The sequence below is a fragment of the Ctenopharyngodon idella genome, chromosome 14 (assembly GCF_019924925.1).
Source record: "Ctenopharyngodon idella isolate HZGC_01 chromosome 14, HZGC01, whole genome shotgun sequence".
NCBI classification, from domain to species: Eukaryota; Metazoa; Chordata; class Actinopteri; order Cypriniformes; family Xenocyprididae; genus Ctenopharyngodon; species Ctenopharyngodon idella.
The window spans coordinates 780,324-805,376 of NC_067233.1; the positions used below are offsets into that span (position 1 = coordinate 780,324).

Sequence of the window (25,053 nt, forward strand, 5' to 3'; positions counted from 1 at the left end):
TCAGAAAGGCAAGTGATCGAATCTGTAATTGTCAATATAGATTATTCTTTTAAAAAAATCAGCGTTATCAATAGGATCAGTAAAATGTTTTAGCAAGATGTTTTCTTGATACACTCTAAGAAAAATGCTGGGTTAAAAACAACCCAAGTTTAATAACCCAGCGATTGGGTCAAATGTTTGCCCATCATGCTGGGTAGCTTTATTTAACTCAACTATTGTGTAAAAATGACTGTATTGCTTGATTAAAATGAACCCAAAGTATGTTGGAAATAAACATTAATTATTATTCATTAGACTTATTAATAAAACAATAAACATTTATTAAATTGTTTATTAATAAATGTTCACCTTTTGATTATTATTGTTGCCTCTAGTAATTATGTGTCTGATTTTTAATTTCCAACATACTTTGGGTTCATTTTAAGCCAGACATATAGTCATTTTTAAACAATAGTTGGGTTAAATAAAACTGCCCGGGGTCAAACATTTAACGCTGGGTTAAAACAACCCAGTCGCTGCATGGGTTTGTCCATTTTCAACCCAACTTGGGTTGTTTTTAACGCAGAATTTTTTTAAGTGAATGCCTATATTTTATTATATTTATATATAATCCCAGATCGGTTACTCGTCATTAACATGTAATGTATAAGAAGTTTGATTTAATGTGAAATTGTGCGCGTGAACAAAAAAACCTGCTGCATCTCTATTCAACAACTGCATCACCCCAGCGCGCGCTTTTCACTGTCATCCGATGACATTATGCTCTCTATTTTAGTGTAAATTATAATAAAAACATTTTACAGGTATGTTAGTATATTTGCCCTTTAATAAAGTTAGAGAAACAAATTTTGATTTTTTAGGGTTATTGCAGTATTGTATTATGATTGCCGGGTTGGTGAAGATCATAGTTTAAACCACAGGTGTTTAGGAAAATAATGGCCATAAAACTTATTTACCGATGCGTAATTAATTTAAATAATAAATAAATAGTTTGATAGAGGAATAAACCAAGATTTATTAATATGTATGAATTTAAAAAGCTAAAAGTTAAATAAAAATTCAATCGGAAAAAATAAACTGTTAAAATATCACAGCGCAAGCAGCATGCACATATTAATTTCCCTCTGATAATCCGAGGATTTCCTCAGCATTAAGTGAGACGTTATGTTCATCTGACAGCAGTCCCACCCCTCTGGCCTCCCCTCTTATTCACTCCTCTTTTTTCTATTCTTTTTCTGGGACTGATTCGTCTTATCCATCCACACACAAAGGCATTTTGTTTTTCTCTTTGTCCTCCTGCCGACCCGCATTCCTCCAGCGCAGATCCTCGCGAACTTACACCGCTTTTGTGAGCAGAGATTTAGGAGCTCGTGAGCTCTTTGATTTATTTAAGTGAAGCCATATGGACGCTGTTATTTATAAGTCGTTAAATCACAAATTAACTTCTAAATTACGGCTACTGAACCATTATCGCACTGTTAATCACTAATAGCTACAGTTTTACGGTTTGCTGTTAGAATAGGGCTTCGCGCTATTGACCTGTTAACGATATTAGGCTGATTTAACTGATTTATAACAGATTATAGTCAAGTGGATCCAAACACCTCCTTGAGAATAACGTGTGCGCGCGTGCACGTGACTTTAAGCTCGGTCGCTCATTCAGACAGTAATATCAAAGGTTTATCGCTGACATTTTAGTCCGCCCAACAGATCGCAGAACCAGTTGATAGTATGAAAGGAGATGTTGAAAATATAAAAGATGGGCGTTTCGGTGGCTGGTGGACCACAGAGCATGAGAATAAAGAACTGTTTGAATGGGGGAAACGGATGGCAAAAGCTATAATTGTATTTGCCTCGGCAAAATATCAGAAAGGACTTTTCTCGGCCCTTTGTGTGTTATTAGATTAATTCCTCGCGATGCCTTCTTGTTCCTCTCCAGGCGCGTGGAGGGAGGACGGTGCACCAGTTGGTCTTTGGTTTCAATAATCAAATTAACCATTTGCTACATCTTTTAGTCACAACTCGCGTGTAGAAAGAAAAAATTTACATAATAGGGGCCGGGATGTATCAAGAGAGACTGAACTTTTTAATCGTCATTTATCTTTCCCACAAAAAGACGAAGAAGGACAAAAAAAGAGAATTTAAACGGTGCAGAAATGGTGGAAAATCAAACTCGAAACGCTTGATGCTTTCATTCGAGTGACCTCATAAATTACAATCATGGCTTTTATTGATGCATTTTGACACAAAGCGTGTTTTGTTGAGCATAACCACAGATGCATCAGTTCTTCTTATTATTAAACAACTACATGCTTTTATGCATTGATCATTTTTAGGTTTGATCTTTAAATATAGGGCATTTGTTTTTGCTTCTGCCTCACACACGATCAATAACATGAGGGCCTTGAATCATTTTTAAGGTGAGAACATTTCTGTGGCTGATCAATTTGACTATGCATTTCACAAGTCCGTCTTGTAATAAATAAAATATAGCCACAGCCAAGAAATAATTCTTAAAGGATTTTATATAGTTTAATAATGACAATTAATTTAAACATCTGTACAGTCTTCCGTTAACATTGCGCATGATTTAAATATATTAAACAATTATGTTCTGAGGCAATTTTGCAAGATAAGAGGGTTGATGATTAAGCTATTTTGCAAATTTGCTACCCTCATTATCAAAACATTACTTGCCCTTAAACAATAATCACGGCAATAAAAACAGTGCAGAATTATTTATACATTTCTAGATGGAACTACAGCATATAAACGAGCTTAATTTAGAAATTAAACATCTGCGGTAAACAAAACTGTTACATAAAGCCTTTATTTAGTCAAATATGTATAATATAAGGATTTATTTACATGCAAACTTTTCAGTTGCCCATTGCACGATATTGTTGTTGTTGTGCTATTACTAAAGCATCACGAACAATTGCTTTTCAGCAGTCATTTCCGGCCACATTCTTCACAATGACCTGACTTATATAAGCATCCTGCTAAATTAAGCATGCAACTTCTATGATAACCACAATCTAGTCTCTTCAGCTCCTGGAAAAAAAAAAAAAAAAAAAAAAAAACCAGCGCCGAGTAAAAGAAGAGAAAACGAGAGATGAAAAAGTTAAAGGAGACGGGGAAATACTATCGAAAATTCAGCCCAAGGTATACCACCGGTTTAAAGGCTTAAAAGCTTGGGGAAAATTGGATCAGGGAGAATCGTCACCCAACTTTCATTATTTCCAAGTGGTGTGATTGAATTAAAGGGCAAGATGGCGGTTTGAGCGAGAGGGCTGCGCGCGGCGGAGGGGGCTGGCGCGTAATGGCGGGGTATTAAATTCTAATTAGAGATGCAGGGGATCAATGATAGGGAGGTTGGACAGCCCGATCCCCCAGTGCCAGCCCAATAGACTGATGAGTTATTGTCATGTAAAAAAGCGCTAGCAATAAGACCCAAACGCCGTGCTATTGTCCAAGCGGAAAGAGCCAAGTTTATTATGAGGACTATATGCTCTAGAGACCTGGGGCTAGGCGGCTCCTTGGGAGGCTTTTCATAAAACAAGGCTCAGCTCCTATAAAGGAGGGCAGTTTTTGAGCAGGCGCCGAGCAGTGCACATCTACCCACGGCACGAGCCTCCTTCAAACCAGTCAAAATTCAGCCGTCACGAGCTCCCCAACTCCGTCCGCGTTTCGGCTCGATTCTTCTCTTTTTCATGTGCTCCTCGCCATTTTAATCCAATTTGAATTTGACGTTTGTGTGTCTTTTTCCTTGGGAGAGCAGCTTTCCTTCTCCACTGAGCCTTTTCAATGTATAAAATGGAGTATTCTTACCTCAATTCCTCTGCCTACGAGTCCTGTATGGCCGGGATGGACACGTCGAGCCTGGCGTCAGCCTATGCGGACTTCAGCTCCTGCAGCCAAGCCAGTGGCTTTCAGTACAATCCCATCAGGACGACGTTTGGGGCCACCTCCGGGTGCCCGTCGCTCACGCCGGGCTCCTGCAGCCTGGGCACCCTGCGGGACCACCAGAGCAGCCCGTACGCCGCAGGTAAGCCCGCAGTCACCAGCTGAGAGGCGCGAGAGCCCCGGTATATAGGACGCCTTGATTGCTTTCGAAAATGGAAATGTGTTTAGTATTTACCAAACGAAATTTGCTTACACAAATGAAAGAATTTATCACGTTAGAAGCGATTGCAGGCAAGAGGTAATTCAGTTACGGGGTTACACTATCCCAGTCACACCCTAACCGCCAACAAAATTATCTTAAGCTGCCAAAATGATAGGCATAATTTATTTACTTTGCGATGAGACATAAACCTTGGAAAATAATGAAATAACCAGGGACTTAAGCTCATTATTGACAGTGAATTGAAGTTGCAGTAGCAACAATAGCAAGTATTTATGACAAGTTTCCAATCCAGTCTCCAATAACATTCAATTAACAGCATTTCGCGGATAACAGGATTACAGCTGGCTCGGGATTTTCATAACCTTATCTTTTATCACGATTTGATCTTATCTTAGGACCATATAACCACTGAATGCACTTAGTTTAGAAACTTTATTTGAATTATGATTTCATTTTCCTTTCTTGCTATTTGAATCAACAAGTTGTGTTTGATTTTAGGCACATTTTCTTACAATCACACCTGCACACATGACTTAGCCCATGTCTTATTTGAACAGTTCCCTACAAGCTCTTCACGGACCACGGAGGACTGAACGAGAAGCGGAAGCAGAGGCGCATTCGGACCACATTCACCAGCGCGCAGCTCAAAGAACTGGAGCGCGTGTTCGCGGAGACTCACTATCCGGACATTTACACACGAGAGGAGCTCGCGCTGAAGATCGACCTCACCGAGGCGCGCGTGCAGGTGCGACACCCTCCACTCATTTCCTACTTTTACAGCAGAAAGCGTTAAACTCTTATTAAATGACAATAGCAACTTTTTTTTTTCTTGGCTTAAAAAAATAATGTTAAAAACAACCCAAGTTGGGTTGAAAATGGAATGTTGGGTTGTTTTAACCCAATGGTTGGGTTAAATGTTTGCCCAACCTGCAGCGCAGTTTTATTTAACTCAACTATTGTTTAAAAATTACTATATGGCTGACTTAAAATGAACCCAAAATATGTTGGAAATTAAGAAAAATCAGACACATAATTACTAGAGGCAACAATAATAATCAAAAGCTGAACATTTATTAATAAGCATTTATTTAATAAAAGTATTTTGTTTAATTATTCATTAAACATTCTCATTTTAAGCAAGCAATGCAGTCATTTTTAAACAATAGCTGAGTTAAATAAAACTACCCAGCAGGTTGGGCAAACATTTAACCCAGCTGCTGGGTTAAAACAACCCAATCTCTGGGTTGAATTTAAAATGGGCTGAATTTAAAATGAAGTGCAATAGTAATAATAATAATGCCATCTTTTCTATCTCTTACGATAATTAACCATGGTTTTACTACGAATAAAAAAAAAAAAAAAACATGGTTCTTGTAGTTATTCCGTGGTAACCACGAACTAGCCGTGGTTTTGCTACAAAAAACAGTTTAACTGATTTTGTTTTGTTTCTACAAATGGCATAGTTTTACTATGACAAAACCACGGTTAATTATCGTAAGGGATATTAATATAAAGAGCATTCATGTTAAATAATAACATTCATTTATGTATGAAAGTACCATGAAATAAAGTGTGACCAAAAATGCGCAATTGTCCACAGGTGTGGTTCCAGAACAGGCGCGCCAAATTCCGCAAGCAAGAGCGCGCGGCCGCCGCCGCAGCTGCTGCAGCGAAGAACGGATCCGGGAAGAAGTCGGACTCGCGGGAGGAGGACAGCAAAGAGGCAAAGGCGACCGATCCTGACAGCACTGGCGGGCCCGGGCCCAACCCTAACCCTACCTCCAACTGTGGTGGACCGAGCCCCACCGGCGGACAGGTCAGCGCCACGGGGAACGGCCCGGTCGAACAGGTCAAGACGTCAGTGGCCGGTATGGGAGGCACTGCGCCGAGTCAAGGCTGGGCCTCAGCCCCGGGAACCATCACCTCCATTCCGGACTCTCTGGGCGGACCGTTCGCCAGTGTTCTGTCCTCATTACAAAGACAGAACGGAGCCAAAGCCACTTTAGTAAAGACCAGCATGTTCTGAGTTCGTGCTCGATGCAGAGAGGAAGCGACGAGCGCGAGATTCAACAAACCAACAAGAGTTTACTCTAGTGACTGATGCGTGGAGAAAGGAGGATGCCAAAAGAAGGAGAGAGTCCTGTATCTCTACTCAAGAAAGAAGAGACCACCCGACTCCTTTCGATGCCATGGGTTTACACCACAAGCTGGATAATAATAATAATATCATACACATTATGTTAACATTGTGACCTTATCCGGACTGTTTAGTTTTGGCTGTGGTCGACACAAGTAAACTAAGAGACTGCGATGCGCGCTCCCGCTGCAAAGAAGGACTCATGAAGATCAATGTCATTATTCAATGTCATTATACATGTCATTATATCTCGCGCCATGATTATTTGTTTACATTGACTCTAGCGCAAGTTACATGTCTGTATTACAGAATCCTGCCAGATGTGGCACTCTGTTATATATTTTTACCTATAAATTTACAAGCCTTAGAGCCAGGGGCTCTGCAAACATTCATCCACATATTTACTATTAATCCATGGCGAATTGTTCTTCAAAATGGCACAAGTACATACTTCATTGTTGACAGGAATACGTAAACGTTTTGTGTGTCTTTCTACAGCTGTGTTTTTGTGGCTCAAATTGTATAGTGTTAAAGCGTATTGACGTCCTAGATAAACATAGACCACATGATCCCCCTGTAGTTCATTGAGTCTTTATAATGTTTTACAACTGGAGCATTCTTCGGAGGAAAAAGGGAATGGATGCAAAACACTGTATTTATTTTCTATATTATTTGCATGTCGTCTTCTCCGTCCGATTTTATAATGATTTTCACCTATTTTGTGAGCATAATGTAACACGTTTTTGTCCAGGATTTGAGAATTATTTATATGTAGGTAATGGATGCTTATATTTAAGAAGGAAATATTTCTACATGTGCACATAGTTTTTCAGGTGTACCATTGACATGGCTGTTGATGATAAAAACGATTATGATGCTGAAAATAATACTGTCCCGTTTTCTCTTTAAAGTGTCCGCTTCATTCAACAGAAAGTGGCTAAAAGAGCTTCAGAGATCTTTAGGTGTCCTGTCCTTGAGCGAGTGTCCCGTTCAGCACCTCGGACAGCCGCGCGAGCACGAGCACGAGCACGGATTCCCTCCGGTAATCGACGCTACTGTTCGGCCCACTGCTGTTATAAACACAGACACCTTCATTAGAGTTTACTTCAAAATTCACATCTCTAAACATCCAGAACTATTCTCCTACATATCGATTTTGCGCAGTTTCATTTCATACAATAGACTATTATATGCAGGCCCACATACAAGAGGTAAAAATTAAGCAGACTATATTATGTAGGCTATACACTCTAAAAAAAAAAAAAAAAAAAAATACTGGGTTAAAAACAACCCAAGATGGGTTGAAAATGGACAAACCCAACGATTGGGTTAAATGTTGATCAACCTGCTGGGCAGATTTATTTAACTCAACTATTGTTTAAAAATGACTATGTCTGGCTTAAAATGAACCCAAAATAGGTTGGAAATTAAAAATCAGAGAAATAATTACTAGTGTTTATTGTTTAATTATTATTAATTTAACTTAATAAATGTTCATTTATTAAACATATTAATAAATGTTAATTTCCAACATATTTTGGGTTCATTTTAAGCAAGAAATACAGTAATTTTTAAACAATAGTTGAGTTAAGTAAAACTCAAACATTTAACCCAATCACTGGGTTTGTCCATTTTCAATTTCAACCCAACTTGAGTTGTTTTTAACTCAGTATTTTTTTACACTGTATTATTAAATCATACATAGCTATTAAAATTAGTGTTTTTTTCGCTATAGATGCAGAAAATCTCCAAACAATCTGCTCGAAAGTGAATAACTGAAGGTAAATCTGTACAGTCTGTCTGCTAATATGAATTAATAGTTGTAGTTTTCTCGAAAACCATAAGATCATTTTTATAACATCATTTAACAAAAAGCAAACGTCTGTTTTACAAATCAGCATGTAAAGACTTGTTGTTATTAAGTAGAATTTAAGAGCAATAAAGTAAATGTTTGATGAAATAGCGATGCTCAAATTCATAAATGAAAGTGATAATAAATAGATTTAACCGTTTCTCGCGACACTGGCCATTATAAAGAGATCTGCAGTGACCGTTCAGATTCAGCACTAGAACATTATAATGATCATCAGCGCTATAAACCAATCTGAGCTTTCCATATTTACATAAATACAGTTCTTGCATTTCTAAATGATCTGCTGTGATAAGCACTAACAGTCATGCAGTGTGTGTTCAGATTCTGTGTGAGTAACCGAGCTGTGAGAGTCTCTGTCTGTCCATCACGTGCTGAAGTCAGGTGTTGGTCAGCCTCATTATGGACTATAACTTTTTGCGTAATGTTAAAAATACTCCTTATTTTTAATGGTCAGAGAATGTTTAAAGTTATTTGCTTAAATATTCAACCTAATTATCTAAATATAATTAGTGATTATTTTATTCAACGCAACGAGTCAATCTTTAACTTTGCTACAGTGTTTTATTTTCACTCGTTGGTCTGTGGTTTGACGTCACTGCAGTGCGCTGTAGCACTGATGACGCGGTGATGACGGAGACACCTGTGCTGCACGACACTGAGGAGGAGGAGGAGGAGGAGGAGGAGGTATAAAGGAAGAAAATGTCAGACGTCTTGACGACCCAAGACGTGCAATATATAGACAAACATCTCCGCTCCTCTGAATCCAGCTGTCTGAAGTTATCAGCTTGTTTGTACTAATTATGTGTAGGTTACTTTATTTACCAATCGATGTATTCGTTCATTTTCCATGCACTTTAATAAATGTAGCAAATTAAATAACATTAATCATCGAATAAAACTAAATAAAACATAAAGATCCTTAAATTCACAATGTATGCCAGATAAAGTAGCTTTGACCACAGTAACAGTGTTAACTTTGTGTTAATGAATTAATGAGTCGCTTCACAACAGCGGATATAATTCTGATTCATTTGTACGATCGATTTTTTAATCAGGCTTACGATTCTTTTAGAAAACTACATATTCTCTGAATGCAAAATTTGGTTAAAGTTGAATCTTCTGGTTCACATCAAAGTGTTTGTTAATTAAAAATGCTTGTCAGAGATCAGATCAACACAACACAAACAGGCAAGGGCTTCAGGTCATGATGGGCATTATTTCAGCTGTTTGAAACACAAAATACTATTTTCTATTTTAAAAAGTAGGCTATTTTAAAAATTCAAATGTAATCTGTATCTAAACACATTTTTAGTTTGATATTTTTGTATTTTCAAAACAATCTGCTGATTCCTGTCTCAACACAAACGCACGTGCGGTCAGTGTCGGTGACGGAGAATGAAGCGAATTCTGTTTCTGCACGGAAATATAGAGTGTGACTGCGACTCAGTGGCAGAAAAAACCGATTTTACAATTTCAAGTCATTCAGAATCAAAAGTCGGTTCCAAAGTTTGGAGTGAATTCCATCCCAGAGAACAGAGTCATCAGAAGAGCCCAATTCAGTTCAACAGCAGCTCTAATATTCATCTAATTCACTCACATGAACTCTGTCACACAGCTCGGAATCGGAAATATTGGATCGGAATCGATGGAATCGAGTCGTTTCCAGAAGTTCTGGAATTATGGTTAGGATGAGAATATGATGGTTGATTCTACTAGAATAATTGCTGACAAATGACATCTACTCCAGACAGATAATTACCCAGTCTAACTCGCGATATAGTGTAATCTTTTATTTGACAGTGGGTCACACCGAGGAAGAGAAATGAAAACAACGGGAAAGAAAAATAAAGTTTCTAAGCAGTTGAATATTAAATGTTCCTAGCATTCAGAACACGACCAGATCAATATCAGTAGTGATACTTAAACGAATGACCAATTGAATATATTATATTCCACTCATGATCTTGTATTTTATTTTGATATATTTAAATTGACGCATTTTGTATTTTTATTTTAAATACATTTTCATGTACTTGTGGCTATCGAGCTGTGATTTCAGGTACAACATTATTAAATATATATAGGACAGGTAAAACATGCATAACTCATGGTTTGGTTGAAGAATGTGTGTTTTTGCAAAGAATAACTAATGGCACAGACAGAGAAGGTGACGGTACAGCAAAATAAAGTGTGTGTGTGTGTGTGTGTGTGTGTGTGTGTTTTGTGACATATCAGGACACAAATTTGTATAATGACATGGGTATGACATAGGTATTACAAGTATTACAAAGTATTACTTATGAGGACATTACTCCATGTCCCCATTTTTCAAAAGGCTTATAAATCACAGAATGAGTTTTTTTGAGAAAGTAAAAATGTGCACAGTTTCCTGTGATGGGGAGGTTTAGGGGTAGAGTAGAGGGAGAGAAAATACAGTTTGTACAGTATAAAAACCATTACGCCTATGGAATGTCCCCACAATTCACAAAAACAAATCTCTCTGTGTGTGTGTGTGTGTGTGTGTGTGTGTGTGTGTGTGTGTGTGTGTGTAGGACTCACTGTGTGAGGATGTAGCACTGATGCTGACTGGACAGTTCAGTAGATTATTCTGGATTATCATGTTTGTCCTTGTCGTCATCCAGCCATTAATTTCAGATTTTACAGATCGTTTGAGAGTAACTGAGAAGAGAAGCATGCATAAGTCAGTTTTCTCTATGGAGCAGACACACACACACACACACACACACACACACACACACACACACACACACACGCACGCACGCACGCACGCACGCACGCACGCACGCACGCACACACGCACACGCACACACACACACGCGATATGCAGGATATGAAGCACCTCTGAGAAGGGTGGGGCCGATCCGGGATTTGAGTTGAGTTTGAGCGCCCTCTGCTGATACTGACTGTTATCACACCTGCTGGGAGAAAAAGAGATTATTGAGCTTTAAAACACATCTGTGCTAATTCATACTAAATAAACATAATTCATTACATAAGTTAATTAACTTTACATTATTTTTCAAAATTTCCATTTGTTAATGAATAAGCAGAATCTTCATAACTAAGACTTTTTTGATTATTCAAAAAATAATGAGTAAGAGCTCTTACTGAGGCTTTACAGGCTTTTAAACAGCACCTCCTACTTGATGATCTGCCTTCCTATTAGAAATTAGCCACCTTATTTTTATAGCGCTTTATACAACACCGATGTAACATTTCAGTCCAGTGAAGATGAGGGAGGCAGAGAAGATCAGGTTTAAACTTATTTCATTAAACAAAGTAAAGAAAGATAATCCAAACAGAACAGTGTGCAAAGCAAAACAATACCGGACCTGAACAGAAGGCAACGAGGAACTTAAATTCACAATGATAATGAAACACAAATACCAACAGGTGTGATGATTAAATGAATTACCATGACAACTAAGGACTGGTGGGAACAGAGGAACAAAAGAAACAGAAAACAAACTAAAGGAAAACAAACTAAAAGTCCATGAAAGCGAAAGTAAACACAGGCAGAACGTGACAACAGATTGTTTTAAAGCAGATTTACGGGAGAAACAGGAAAATAATGATTCAATGATGCAAAAAGAGTTCAATTCGACTGTAAAGCAGCTCTAAAAAGAAAGAAGTGTCAGTTCAGTGTGGAAAATGACTAGTTTGTCTTGATCTATAAAATGAAATGGTTATCTTTTGGGCAGTACACATACTCAACACAGATTCAAATGAGGTCTGCAAAGCTCTTTCTTCATTAAAAATAAAACAATATTAGTAGTATATAGTATATATTATTATTATTATTATTATTATTAAAAATTATAGAAAAATTTAATATAGTTCCACTGTGCAATTCAGATAACTGGCAGCTTACACACACAACATGTCAACTAATAGTCTCGTTATTGTGTTCATGTTAGGAATCCTTTTGTGCAGCGTAGAGTCTCTACTGCAAGGCGGAACATCTTGGAGCAATAAAGCAGAAAATCTACTCTTCTTTGCCCATTTTGAAAGAGTTAACACAAATATAAATATTCTGTAAATATTCAGATTGAAAATAAAGGGTCAGAGATGTGTCTTTGAGTGAGGTGAACCCAACATGCATATGTGATGAACTGAAGCTGAGCGAAACCAGCAGTGATGGGAGACTTTGGGGAATAATCCCAATAAATTGTATGGGGACCGGGCACAGCTCACCCTCAGTAGCAGGAGTATGAACAGCGCTCCACTCCTCTCCAACTGATGCACCTGGTCAGGCCTCCTGCTGGGCTCAGGCGTCAGCTCCGGCTCTGGGTCTGTGGTGGGATCTGGTTTATAATCCATGATGGCCGTGGATGATGGGTGGCTGAGCTCTGTTGTGTTGTCCTCATCCGCTGAGCAGACAGAGATCTCCACGAATGTGGCAAAGTTCCCCTGAGGACCTTAAGGGGACGTTAAGGCACGCCAGACCTAAGAAATCCCTTGTGTGGTCCTCGAGGGAACGCTCCCCTTGTTCTGAGAGAAGACAAACAGCCGGCAAGTCAATCTTTCTTATTTCCTTATTTTGAGGGTTAGGGTTCGGTCACGCTGAGTGGTAAGCAACACGCATAAACAGGAAATAATACTAGAATATGTCTTTAATATATTACTCAGGAACACAGGAGATTGCTTGAGATACAAAACTCAGAAACACAGGAGAATAAATAAACCACACAGATGGCATTTAATGTCTAACAGCATTCTAGGAAACTTTATCAACCACTGCACTCATTTTAAATAGCCTGTAGATGCAGTTTGGTGGTTTTTCAGCACATGTTCACACAGGGCTTTATATCTATTTAAAATATATCTACATAAAAACAACCTACAAAAAGACAGAGTATTAGTTGAACGTTACAGTATTGTTATTGGGTCATGATGTCTTACTACAATCTGTCTGTCTGATCACAGGAAGTTACCAAACAGAGGAGGAGCTGATGATGTTCAGATGGACAGTCACTATAAATAACAGAAAGAGGAAGAGTGACGGAGACAGACGGATGACAATCATACAGACATGCTGCGACTGATGATTCTCTGCTCACTGCTCACAGGTAAATCAACCTGTAGAAACATCTGTGTCTTTTGAAAATATTGTTTAGTGGGATTAGTAGATGTAAATTTGAACACATTCAGTACATTCTGCTAACATTGAGTGATAGTAGTGATAGTGTGTTTAGTTCAAAGCCTTGTTTTGTGTTCAGCTTCACACTGATAATGACATAATTCAGTTTATATAAAGTTTAAATGTATGAATTTCAAACTGGATAAAATACAAGTGAAAACAATCCTCTTCAGAAAATATAGAGATTCTACATTTAAATTAAAATAAGAAAGGAAAGACAGCTCAGAATATTTAGTTAACATCAGTACACATTTAGAATATAATGGACAGATTAATAGCTCAAAGTGAGTGAGAGTTATTGTAAATCACTGCTAATATTGATATATTTTGTATAGTGTTAAGAATTTCATTGGTAACACTTTACAATAAGGTTTCATTAGTTAACAACTTTAGTTAGTATGAACTAAGAATGAACAATACTTCTACAGCATTTATTAATCTTAGTTAATGTTAATCTCAACATTTACTCGTACATTATTAAAAAGTTGTATTATTTAACATGAATTAATGCACTGAGCTAACATGAACAAACAATGAACAGCTGTATATTTATTAACTTACATTAATAAAGATTAATACTGTAACAAATGTTCATTGTTAGTTAATCTATTAACTGATGCTAACAAATGAGACCTTATTGTAAAGTGTTACTATATCATTAATATAAAGCACAATGTAAACACATTTACTCTGTCTCAGGTGCCAGTGGAGACAGATATCTCAATATGTTCAGCAGTGATGGTGAGAATATGAATCTGCCCTGTGATAATCCTCATACTGACTCCAGATTAACTACATGGATATATAGTGGAGAACGTTCAGAGACAGTTGTATTATTTGAAAAGGGTATAAAGAAGAATGACATAAAGAGACGTGAGAGACTGAGTCTGGAGTCTGACTGCTCTCTGAACATCTATAAAATCACAACTGAAGATCGTGGAATTTACACCTGCAGACAATATGAGAATACAGAGACACATATTGATACCAATGTTCATCTGCGTGTTCTTCATGGTCAGTGTTTCTGTTCATTATATGATAAAAGAACATAATTCTCTCTTTGAACTCAAATGTTTAGTGGAATAAATGTGTGTTGTGTGATTTCTGTTTCAGTCTCTCCATCATCCACACAGACTGAGATTAGACCTGGCAGCTCTTTCACTCTCTCCTGTCAGTTATATGTATATGCTGGATATCCTTGTGATGACTTCTTCACTTCTGAGAGATTTCAGCTGATCTGGGTGAATAAGACTGGTGTGAATCTGCAGTCAGACTCCAGATATCAGATCTCGTCTCCTCATCACTGTAACATCACTCTGACTACAACACTCCTCGATGAAGACAACAACACAGAGTGGAGATGTCAGCTTACTGACGAAAGTGAAGTCAAGACCTCAGCCAGATATACTGTCACATACTCGGGTAAGAAAACTACATTTTGATCTAAAGTTTTATATTACTACGCAACTAAGATTTATTTAAAAAAAAAAAAAAGTAAAGTTGGGAATAAAATTGCTGGCTAAAATAAAAGTTTTTGCCCACTGTCCACATGATTATTAATTTTTCCTACGTGATTTTATAATGAAATCCTCCATAATAACAGCCAAAGTGAACAACATCAGGGTTCGTGTCAAAATGTGCAAATGGCTTTCAACAACACACACACACACACACACACACACACACACACACACACACACACACAGAGACACACACACACACAGAGACACACACACACACACACTGACACACACACACACACACACACACACACACACACATTTAAATTTAAATAAACCAAAAAACACTGTTATTTTACAGGTATTTCCTGAATTATTACGATCAAATACCTTCACTGTAAAAAATCGTTAAAAAAGCGGTCGTGACTGGCAGCTACGGCAAAATCTGTAAAATTAAAGTAAATTCTAATTTAAATAAAGTGCAAAAAACTTTAACAAAAATTTTCTTTAATTGTTAAAAAGTACTTTTATTTTACAGGTATTTCCTGATTTGATTCAAACGACTGGCAACAACAGAAGATGAAACACTAACAGATCTCTCAAGATCTCAGCATCTTCACTTACAGTTTTTCTCGATTGCTTAAACACATTTCTTGAAACTATGCCTCATATTCTCAAAACAGTAAACACAAATCCATAGCGTCTCACCCAATTCCCCAAACATCCTATTTTCAGGTCAAAATGAAGCTCTACACTCAAAACCATTCACTCTTGCTGAAAAACCAAACTTTACCCTCAGACATCACACACAAGCCCTCAAAAACACACACACTACAACACAGTCTTACACACCGGTGAGATAAATTCAAAACAATACTACAAAAAACAGAAACAAAAACCACTAATAAGTTGTGTTGTTTGTGGTTCTCCCCCTCAAGGAACTTTTCACATGATGAACACGTGTATACATTTAAACACAGACATCAATAATCAACATATGAATCTCAACGATGAGATTTTTTGTCACCATTGTTGAGATTCATATGCTGATTCTTGATGTCTGTGTGAGTCTGCATGACCTTGACAAACATTTTCTGCATAATGATTTAATAAAATTGTTTATATATCACAGTAGTATTGGCATGTGAAATTACAACTAATATTAAACAATTCAGTCAGAGACCAGACCACTTTATGATTCAATTCAATTCAATTCACATTTATTTGTATAGCGCTTTTCACGATACATATCGTTTCAAAGCAGCTTTACAGAGAATGCATATCAACATTACAATTTGGAGAATGCAGTTAGCTAATAATGTAATAATTTAGGCGATTAACATACAAGCACTGTTAGCAATTTAATTGGAGGTAGAAGCAAAGAGCTCCTGGAAAAATGAATTACATATTAACAATAATTAGGATTTATAGAATGTGAATGTGCGTGTTGATCCAGATGTTGCATCTTCTGAAGTCCTCGCAGGAGTTGGCGCCGTCTCTTCCAAAGTTTTAGTCATCTGAGGTCTTCTTAAGAGGCTGGATCCAAACTGAAACTGATGTACTCTCTAGTCACCTCGGGACGGGCGTGTACAATTGCTTCATGGTCATGTTGTGCTTTACCAAGATGCGTCTGATAGTTGCAATGCTTACTCGATTTATGTTGTTGAATACTTGCCTATCTGCAAGTATTTGTTGCTGTAGCTGGTGGAGACGGATTGCATTGTTTGCTCTGACTAGGTTCACTGTGGCAAGTTCCTGCTGTTGGGTGAACAGGCGTTGGCGTCCACCCCCACTAGGTCTTCTAGCCATTCTGTAGAAAAATGCAACCACAAATTGTTTTTGTTTGCTTCTTTTTTACAGTACTGTGTATACTGAACTTTACTGTATTTACCATACACAGTACTGAAACATCTCAACACGTTATCACGGTATGTTTCACAAAACTACCACATTTGTTGGAAAAGGAGCATTAGCCACCCTGGAATACAATACATGTGATACAGTAACATGATATGGTACAGTACTGTAAATACTCTAGATACAGTCTGAGTAGAGTAGAGAGTTGAAGACATACCTGTTTTCCAGTCGGAATGTCCTTATTATGGATGAAACTGTGCTTAACTGAGGCCTTTTTGTAGCTGGCTGATTGGTGTTCAGTTTTGTAAGTAAGTGTTTTCAGGTGTGTGTCAACGTCTTTTCAATTAACCAGTGTGTGTTGTATTTTGAATAGATGTGTTTTCCCAATGTTACTCTGAGATTTCATTTTTGAACTAAGTGTCCTATGTATGAAATAGTGTGTAGTGTCTAGGAGCAAGTGTGTTGCAGAATTGCAACTAAAGTGCAAAGCAGCGCTTTTGTTTAAGGTATGGTTACACTTTGTTTAAGGTATAGTAACAACAACTTCAAGTTATGTTACTTTGGTTTAAGCATGTGTCTATAGTGTTCAAGCAACGGGCAAAAACTGTATTTTATTCAATAAAACATCAACATCTAAACCTCTGTTAATTCTCAATAAGAACTTTAGTATGAAATAAAGTGTGGATTGTAATAAGTGAAGATGCTGAGATCTTGAGAGATCTGTTAGTGTTTCATGTTCTGTTGGGATTTAAAGGGTTTCTGTATATTTTGTGGGTCACTATTGTGCTGGAGAGATCCTGTGCTTCAGTCCAAGATGAGCCAGAAAACACTGATGTTATGCTGCATGTTGCTTTATTTCAGAGACAGTAACATATAATTACATTAATTCATTCATTCATGTGTGCTCTTTCTGGTTAAATACAAGAGGATTCACATTTTACAGTGAATGTGTTTTGTTAATAACAATTCAGGATATTCTTTTCTGTAGAAAAATTTTAATGAAAATTTCTGTTGGAAGTTTTTTACCCTTTATTTAAATTAGAATATTTTACTTTAATTTAAAGGTTTTTGTTTGGCAGCCGTAGCTGACAGTCGTTGACCATTTTTTTACGATTAATTTTTTTACAGTGTAACTAATCTTGTTTTTCCTCTTAACTCGACTCTACTGCTCACCTGAAACTCTGAAGACACCTCAACTCCAGCAACAGGTGCTCAATCTCACTTCAGCTTTCACTTTGCAGTCCTTAATTAATATGAGATTATTGCTGCCGACTGATGGCTGGATAGTCAACATTAATACCTAAACAAGTACTAATATATTCATATTCACATAATCGAGTAAAACTAGACTCATGGAGGTCTCTCTTCCATCTCCCCACCTCAGATGACACAAAGACATCTTTGGTTAATCGTTATAAAAGAAGAATCACTCAATAATTCTGTGAAATGTGGCAAAGATGATTGATAAAATGTTTGTCAGTTTCTGGTGTTTGACTCTTCTTCCCGTCGTCTCTCCTGCAGTGATTCCCGCTGTAACTGCTGCTCTAGCGGCTCTTATGGCTCTTATCGCTCTTATCGCTCTGTGGTTGATCTGTAAGAAAAGAGCCGGTGAGTTTCAATAATGAACACACAATAACAAGATTATTATATTTAACACAGATCAACAGAACTGCAAGGCTGCATTAAATTTATCAAAAGTGACTGATTTCTGAAGAATCATGTGACACTGAAGATGCAGAAAATTCAGCTTTGATCACAGGAATAAATTACATTTATAGAAAAGTTATTTTAAATTGTAATGATATTTTACAATATTACTGTTTTTACTGTAATTTGATCAAATAAAAGCAGCTTTGGTGAGTGAAAGACACTTTCAAAAGCTACTGTGGAAATGTTTTAGTGTAAATGATTAATTGAAGACATGTAATGGAGTTAATGATCTCTTAAGGGGCAGATAAGAAGGCCGATCCCGCACAGGTGATCAGCAGTTTGACCCCGGTGACCCCTCCTCCTCCTCCTCCTCCTGCTGATGATGATGATGATGTCAGTGAACAAAACTAACAATCACAGATTCATATTTACACACATTTGACCCACAGCTATCAGAAGAATGAACATTATTTTAGCTATTCACTACTATATCTGTTTAAAATAATTAAACTTAACAATAGTCATAAAATGATTTTTATAAAATACATATAATCAATCAAAGATTATTGATACATGTTTCTCTTGATGTTTAGGGGAGGACAGAAGATGTGTCTTATGCTGAGGTCATGATTTTCACAAACAAGTTTACTGAAAGACACACTGTGAGTAAAGAAATCTCGTCCTTTTCTTCCATTTCTGTCACCTGTGTATTTTTGATAACAGATAATCAGGCCTTTCATTTAACTGCTCCTTACAATAAACTGGAAATATATATATCTACATAACACACATCATATGTGGCAGACCCTGTGGTGTTAAATATGCAACGCAACTGAATCTGATTCGTAGAAACATTCAGCAATCCAGTGTGTTGTGATGATGTCTGTGTCAGAGTATATTTGTGTCGCTCACGCAGGTTCGGTCTGATGATAAAGTGACGTATGCTGTGATCAGAGGAGCTGAACTCCAGGATGAAGGACTGAAGATCTGCTGATACCCGTGTGATCGAGAATCAGCCCAAATTAATAACAAACGACAAGTTATAGAATCATTTTGAGACTTAAAATAAGACTTGAACAGTCACAGTGATGTAAACAAGTTTAACAGTTTAACCATGTATACAAGTAATTCCTATTATTTATTGAAATATTGTAAAGTTTTCCATTGAAAATGTAGAAATTATTATGCCAATGTAAAAAATAGGACTATATCAGACTTATATGTGTGGAAGTTTTCATTCATTTTTGACTTTTCTAAAAAAAATATTAATAAAAAAAAAAGCATGTGTGTCTGTGAAGACCATAGGGAGTCCTGTTTGTGATTTTAGATTTGATGAGCCGCTGTCACCATAAACCAGCCTGTCAATCACAGATAAAATCCTCATTTACTCACTTCACGTTTCATTAATGATACTCAACAGTTTTTTCCTTATAGAAGAGAAAAGAAGCACATTGATCTGCTGTAAACTCATTCATGATTTTTGAATATTAATGCATTTAATAGTTAATATTGTGCTATTCATATCTTTATAAATGTTCACAGTGTTGCTGCAGATGAAATATAGCATGGATAATATTAAATAATTGTTTTTAACGAGGTCAGTGCCGCCCTCCAGTGAGCGTTCAGAGGACATCGGTGCAGCTGGAAGCAATATCTTTTGAAAGGGGCATTAAGGTGTTCTTGGGTGTTTGTTTAAGGCGAGTTTACACTAAAGATTTACGATGATGAGCTGAAACTTGTAACTACCTGCAAAATAATATGGTTTGCAACATTCTAACCCTGAGTTTACACTGAACGCATCACACGGTCCAGATCCATTTGTTCTGTTGGAAGTACACAGGCGTGTGGAGTATGTCACAATGGGCATCAGTGTACTTGGTTGTGTCCCAAATGACGCACTATACACTGACTATACACTATGTAGTCAACTGTGTAGTGTATGAATCTTGTAAGGTTATTTTGTCATTCATCATCAGAGTCACTGTCAGAAAAAAAGGTACGGTGCTTGTCACTGGGGCAGTACCCTAAGGTACAAAGGTAAAAAGGTACTAAAATGTACTTTTAAGGTACAAATATGGACCATTTAGGTACAAAGATGTACCTTTTCACTTTTGTACCTTAGGGTACTGCCCCAGTGACAAGCACCGTACCTTTTTTTCTGACAGTCTGAAGCCTCTCCACTACATAATTAATCTGTGACAGTCGAGAGTATGAAGCGTCCAACATTCAACACTTCATTTTTCAGTTAATCGAGTGCATCATCCGGGTATTTAAAGTGCACTTGTTCTTTTCATTGTGAACACACTACTCGCACTATACTACAAAACGGCATACAATAGTGCACGAATACACAAACTAGGCACACCTCTTGTGTTCAGTGTCAACAACTTCACGCACAATTAGTCACCTTTATTTATATAGCGCTTTTTACAATGCAGATTGTGTCAAAGCAGCTTTACAGTGATAAATGGTATATAATTTTGGCTGCACAGCAGCTCTTAAAGAAAATGCTGTCAATGTAGGCAGATGCAAAGCACTGTTGAATATCAAATGTCAAATGTCCCCAACTAAGAAGCCAAAGGAGTGATTATAATGGGTTCTGTGTGCTTTACCAGCCGAATCAAGTATGATATCTGCCATTCAATTACATCACTTTTTAACTGCAAAAATAAGAGGAAGAAGAAGAAGAAAATAAGAACATAACTAAATATATTCTTCTTCTTAAGCACCACTCACATTGTCTTCAGAAAATGTATAGTTACTATTATTATTATTATTATTATTATTAAAACAAAATCCTAATCAACATTATTACTTAGGAAAGACATTTAGCCCAAATTTATGATGGGGTCAGTAAGGCATCTGAATAATGCACAGAGGGTCACTGACCCAAAATACAGTTGCTGCATTAAATATAAATCTTTTTAAAAAAATCAGGTTATATATTGATTATTAATCACTCAAACTCTGTCATGTTTTCCAGTGATATCAGCAGTCATCCGTCCACAACAAACACTCATGATTCACTCTAATCCCTCAAACAGTGGCTGACGTCTCCTAACTTCTCTTCTTCTGTCCACCTGCCCTCCTAACTTCTAACTTCAATGTTACAAAACATTTGAAGACAGAGCTCTTCTGTAAACACCTAATGTATATTATGACCATTTATATGGCTCTTTCTGATACATTATTAAAATATTTAGCTCTTTTTGCACTTCAAACTCTGTACTGAACTACTGGATGCAGATGATTAAGCGCTGGCTTGTATTTCAGTGTGGTCAGCTGTGGTGTGGTCAGCTGTGGTGTGGTCAGCTGTGGTGTGGTGGTTCTGATCTTGTAAGACCTGAAATGCCCTGATGAAATACTGTGATGATGTGTTCCAGTGAAAAAGCAAATACCGACACAACTTCATCAGTTTCTGCTGAATCAATTATTTTAAAATAAAACATGTTCTGATGAACTGGAAGACCTGCTGTCAGAAACTCTAGAACTGAGCGAGCAAACGCATAAATGACTCTTATTCAGTCTTTCTTATTGAACATTTAAGATAGTTTGTTTAAAAGTATTATGATGTTGGCTTGACAAAGCAGGGTTGGTGCCAGAATTATTTTTTGTTTTCTGACATGAACCAAACCAGCGAGGTCAATCACAACATTACAAACTTTGATTTGAAGCGAAACAGTAGTTGAAAATCAGACAAAAAGACGAAGGTACAAGACTGTGTACGGCTTTAGTGTGGGAAAGAACTACGAATGAAGCATTGTGAGTGACAAACTACAAACAACAGTGAAATATGAACCTGTTCATTTGAAGCTGTTGATTAAATCTATAAAAACAATATATTTTAAAATGCAAAATATGCATATCTATCTATCACCTTTTTATATGCTTACAATGTGTTTAATTTAGTAGTTTGACGAGGTCTAATATGGTCTGACTGAGTTCATAAACATGATTTGTCATCAAAATGTAATGCAGGTCACTATCAGAGGGTCATTATTACACGTTAGGCTGATGATGGGAAGTTAATGACCACAGGAAGGGCTGATGCTGTTTAAGGGAAGAACTGAGTGAATAATGAAAACTGAAAGACAGACAGAGACAGAAAATGGCTGATAAGAGTCATAAAGATCTGCTGGGACTGATTTTTCTCTGCTCACTTCTCAAAGGTAAATGATGCATGTGCCATTCAAGATATTTCAGATGTGATTATGATCATTGTTTGTACTTTAGGTCAGATTTGATTCCTGCAGACATTCATGCTGTCATTTGAACGCAGTAACACTTGACATAATGTATGACGCTCTCTTACAATCAAACATCTGATGGAAAAGTCTGTCATGTTAAGATGATGATTTAATTTAGACTGGTGAATATAAGGTCACTTTTCTTTGATATTTATGTGGTCAGTAATGGATTACATGTAGATTTCTGTCTCCTAATTTAAAACTATGTAATTATAATCTTTGTTTAACAGTCAAAAAGTATCTGCTGTACAATCTGAACACACATTTACTCTGTCTCAGGTGCCAGTGGAGACAGATATCTCAATGTGATCAGAAGTGATGGTGAGAATGTGAATCTGCCCTGTGATAATAATCATACTGACTCCAGATTAACTACATGGATATATAGTGGAGAACGTTCAGAGACAGTTGTATTATTTGAAAAGGGGATAAAGGAGAATGACATAAAGAGATATGAGAGACTGAGTCTGGAGTCTGACTGCTCTCTGAACATCTATAAAATCACAACTGAAGATCGTGGAATTTACACCTGCAGACAATATGTGAATACAGAGACCCCATATACTGATACCAATGTTCATCTGTGTGTTCTTCATGGTCAGTGTTTCTGTTCATTATATGATAAAAGAACATAATTCTCTCTTTGAACTCAAATGTTTAGTGGAATAAATGTGTGTTGTGTGATTTCTGTTTCAGTCTCTCCATCATCCACACAGACTGAGATTAGACCTGGCAGCTCTTTCACTCTCTCCTGTCAGTTACATGTATATGCTGGATATCCTTGTGATGACTTCTTCACTTCTGAGAGAATTCAGCTGATCTGGGTGAATAAGACTGGTGTGAATCTGCAGTCAGACTCCAGATATCAGATCTCATCTCCTCATCACTGTAACATCACTCTGACTACAACACTCCTCGATGAAGACCACAACACAGAGTGGAGATGTCAGGTTACTGACGGAAGTGAAGTCAAGACCTCAGCCAGATATACTGTCACATACTCGGGTAAGAAAACTAAATGTATGCCAGTGTCAATATTCAGCTCAATGCTGGACACACTGTATGAATATTCCTCTAGAAATAAATCTTTAAATAAAACTAATGCTGCTCTGGAGTGTTCTGGAGAGATCAGTTCATCAGTTAAAATCATATTTATGCATCATATCTCTGTGTCTCGAGCAACTCTTTTCTCCTTTTAGTCAATTCATCAGAAAACAAGACTTTGGGTGGATTGTCAGTCAGAGGTAAGAAATGTCTTTACATTGCAGTTCATTATACTGAGAACGACACCATGTGTTTGTCAGTGTTGATTCATTCATCATCATGATTTACAGTTTCATGGACTGAGTTTGTTTGTGGTCTTGTGCTGTAACCTCTATCTGTCTGTTTGCTGTAGTGATTATAATAATCGCTGAGATCGCAGCACTAACTACTCCTACTGTTATTCTTCTATGGATCATCTGTGAAAGAAGAGCTGGTGAGATCTGAGACTCTTTTCACAATCATCTATGATCAGACAGTCCATATACACCATCTGAATGACTGAATCAGTCTTCTCACTACATGAGCGGTTTGATATAATGGTGTGCTTTTATTCACAGATAATAGAAGAAGAGGTCAGGACTCCCAGAGAACATACATGAATGTGATCAGTGAGATGAATAATGCTCTATAAAAATATACCATTGTTACTATTGTAAGTGCATGTAGCGATCGCTGTTTTCTCCAGAGCTGCTTTATAGATAAATGAACTAAATTAATAACTAACTTACTTAAGCTGGACAATGACACCATTTTCTTCTAGAGAAGCTGTGCAGCCAAAATCATGTTCCCTCCATCACTGTAAAGCTGTTTTGACACAATCTGCATAGAAATAAAGGTGACTTGACATGTACAACAAGGACTGCTACCCTGAATTCATAAAACAATAATATGTGGTTAATTCTGAAAATGTGTTCAACATCCCCCAACAAACTGAGTACATGGGGTTATAAACAGAGGATGAGTCTAGAGAGAGTGGTGGCTTATATTGCAGTATGGAGTGACTGGCCTGAGAATGTGGGAAGTCGTCCAGTAGGTGGCGTACAAACTATATTCAAACAATTATTAGATAAGATCCAACACAAGCCTTCTGATAAGAGGTTAAAGATGTTCAGGCTACTTTTGCAACCAAAGGTGAGTCTGACGTCGAAATACATCTTGCTGCGCCATCTAATGCCAAGCAGGTGCCACTTGAACGGGTCGAGGAGCATGATTTTAAAAACTTCCAGTCTGTAGCTCAAACTTTCAAAATTCAAAAATATATAAGATATCCATTGCTAAGTAACCACAGTCCATTATTATTTTGCCACAAAAATAATAACCAAGGTTGGAAATGACTTCAACATACTGTCATAGTTCTTGTTATAGTTCTACAACAACAACCCTCTTCAACCAGTAATAGTGTGCAGTAACCCACTCACAGACAGAACCACGGTTGAGTCGTGAATTGTTGCCCAACAGTCTGGACAGACAGAGATGACCACCAACTGAGAGAGTG

The 25,053-nt window shown here is 37.2% G+C and overlaps 2 protein-coding genes across 5 annotated transcripts; both read left to right on the top strand.

The window, feature by feature from the left end:
* Positions 1-1,300: 1,300 nt before the first annotated feature.
* On the top strand, positions 1,301-7,153 carry phox2bb (paired like homeobox 2Bb). Its single transcript, XM_051860923.1, has 3 exons — positions 1,301-4,048; positions 4,687-4,874; positions 5,730-7,153. Exons 1-3 carry the CDS (start codon positions 3,808-3,810, stop codon positions 6,153-6,155), a joined length of 855 nt encoding a protein of 284 aa, XP_051716883.1. The 5' UTR covers positions 1,301-3,807; the 3' UTR covers positions 6,156-7,153.
* Positions 7,154-13,162: 6,009 nt separating this feature from the next.
* On the top strand, positions 13,163-24,414 carry LOC127494813 (uncharacterized). 4 transcript variants are annotated; one of them, XM_051860967.1, is made up of 8 exons: positions 13,163-13,229; positions 14,000-14,314; positions 14,414-14,722; positions 17,805-17,825; positions 18,139-18,225; positions 18,566-18,660; positions 18,861-18,929; positions 19,184-19,658. In XM_051860967.1, the coding sequence occupies exons 1-8, from the start codon at positions 13,193-13,195 to the stop codon at positions 19,259-19,261; spliced, it is 1,011 nt and encodes a 336-aa protein (XP_051716927.1). In that variant the 5' UTR covers positions 13,163-13,192; the 3' UTR covers positions 19,262-19,658. The 4 variants fall into 4 exon arrangements, with proteins under 4 accessions (XP_051716927.1, XP_051716928.1, XP_051716930.1 ...); XM_051860968.1 differs by having other exon boundaries at positions 18,572-18,660; XM_051860970.1 differs by lacking the exons at positions 14,000-14,314; positions 14,414-14,722; positions 17,805-17,825; ... (2 more) ...; positions 18,861-18,929; positions 19,184-19,658 and adding exons at positions 22,794-23,111; positions 23,211-23,519; positions 23,714-23,758; positions 23,911-23,991; positions 24,116-24,414 and having other exon boundaries at positions 13,175-13,229.
* Positions 24,415-25,053: the final 639 nt, after the last annotated feature.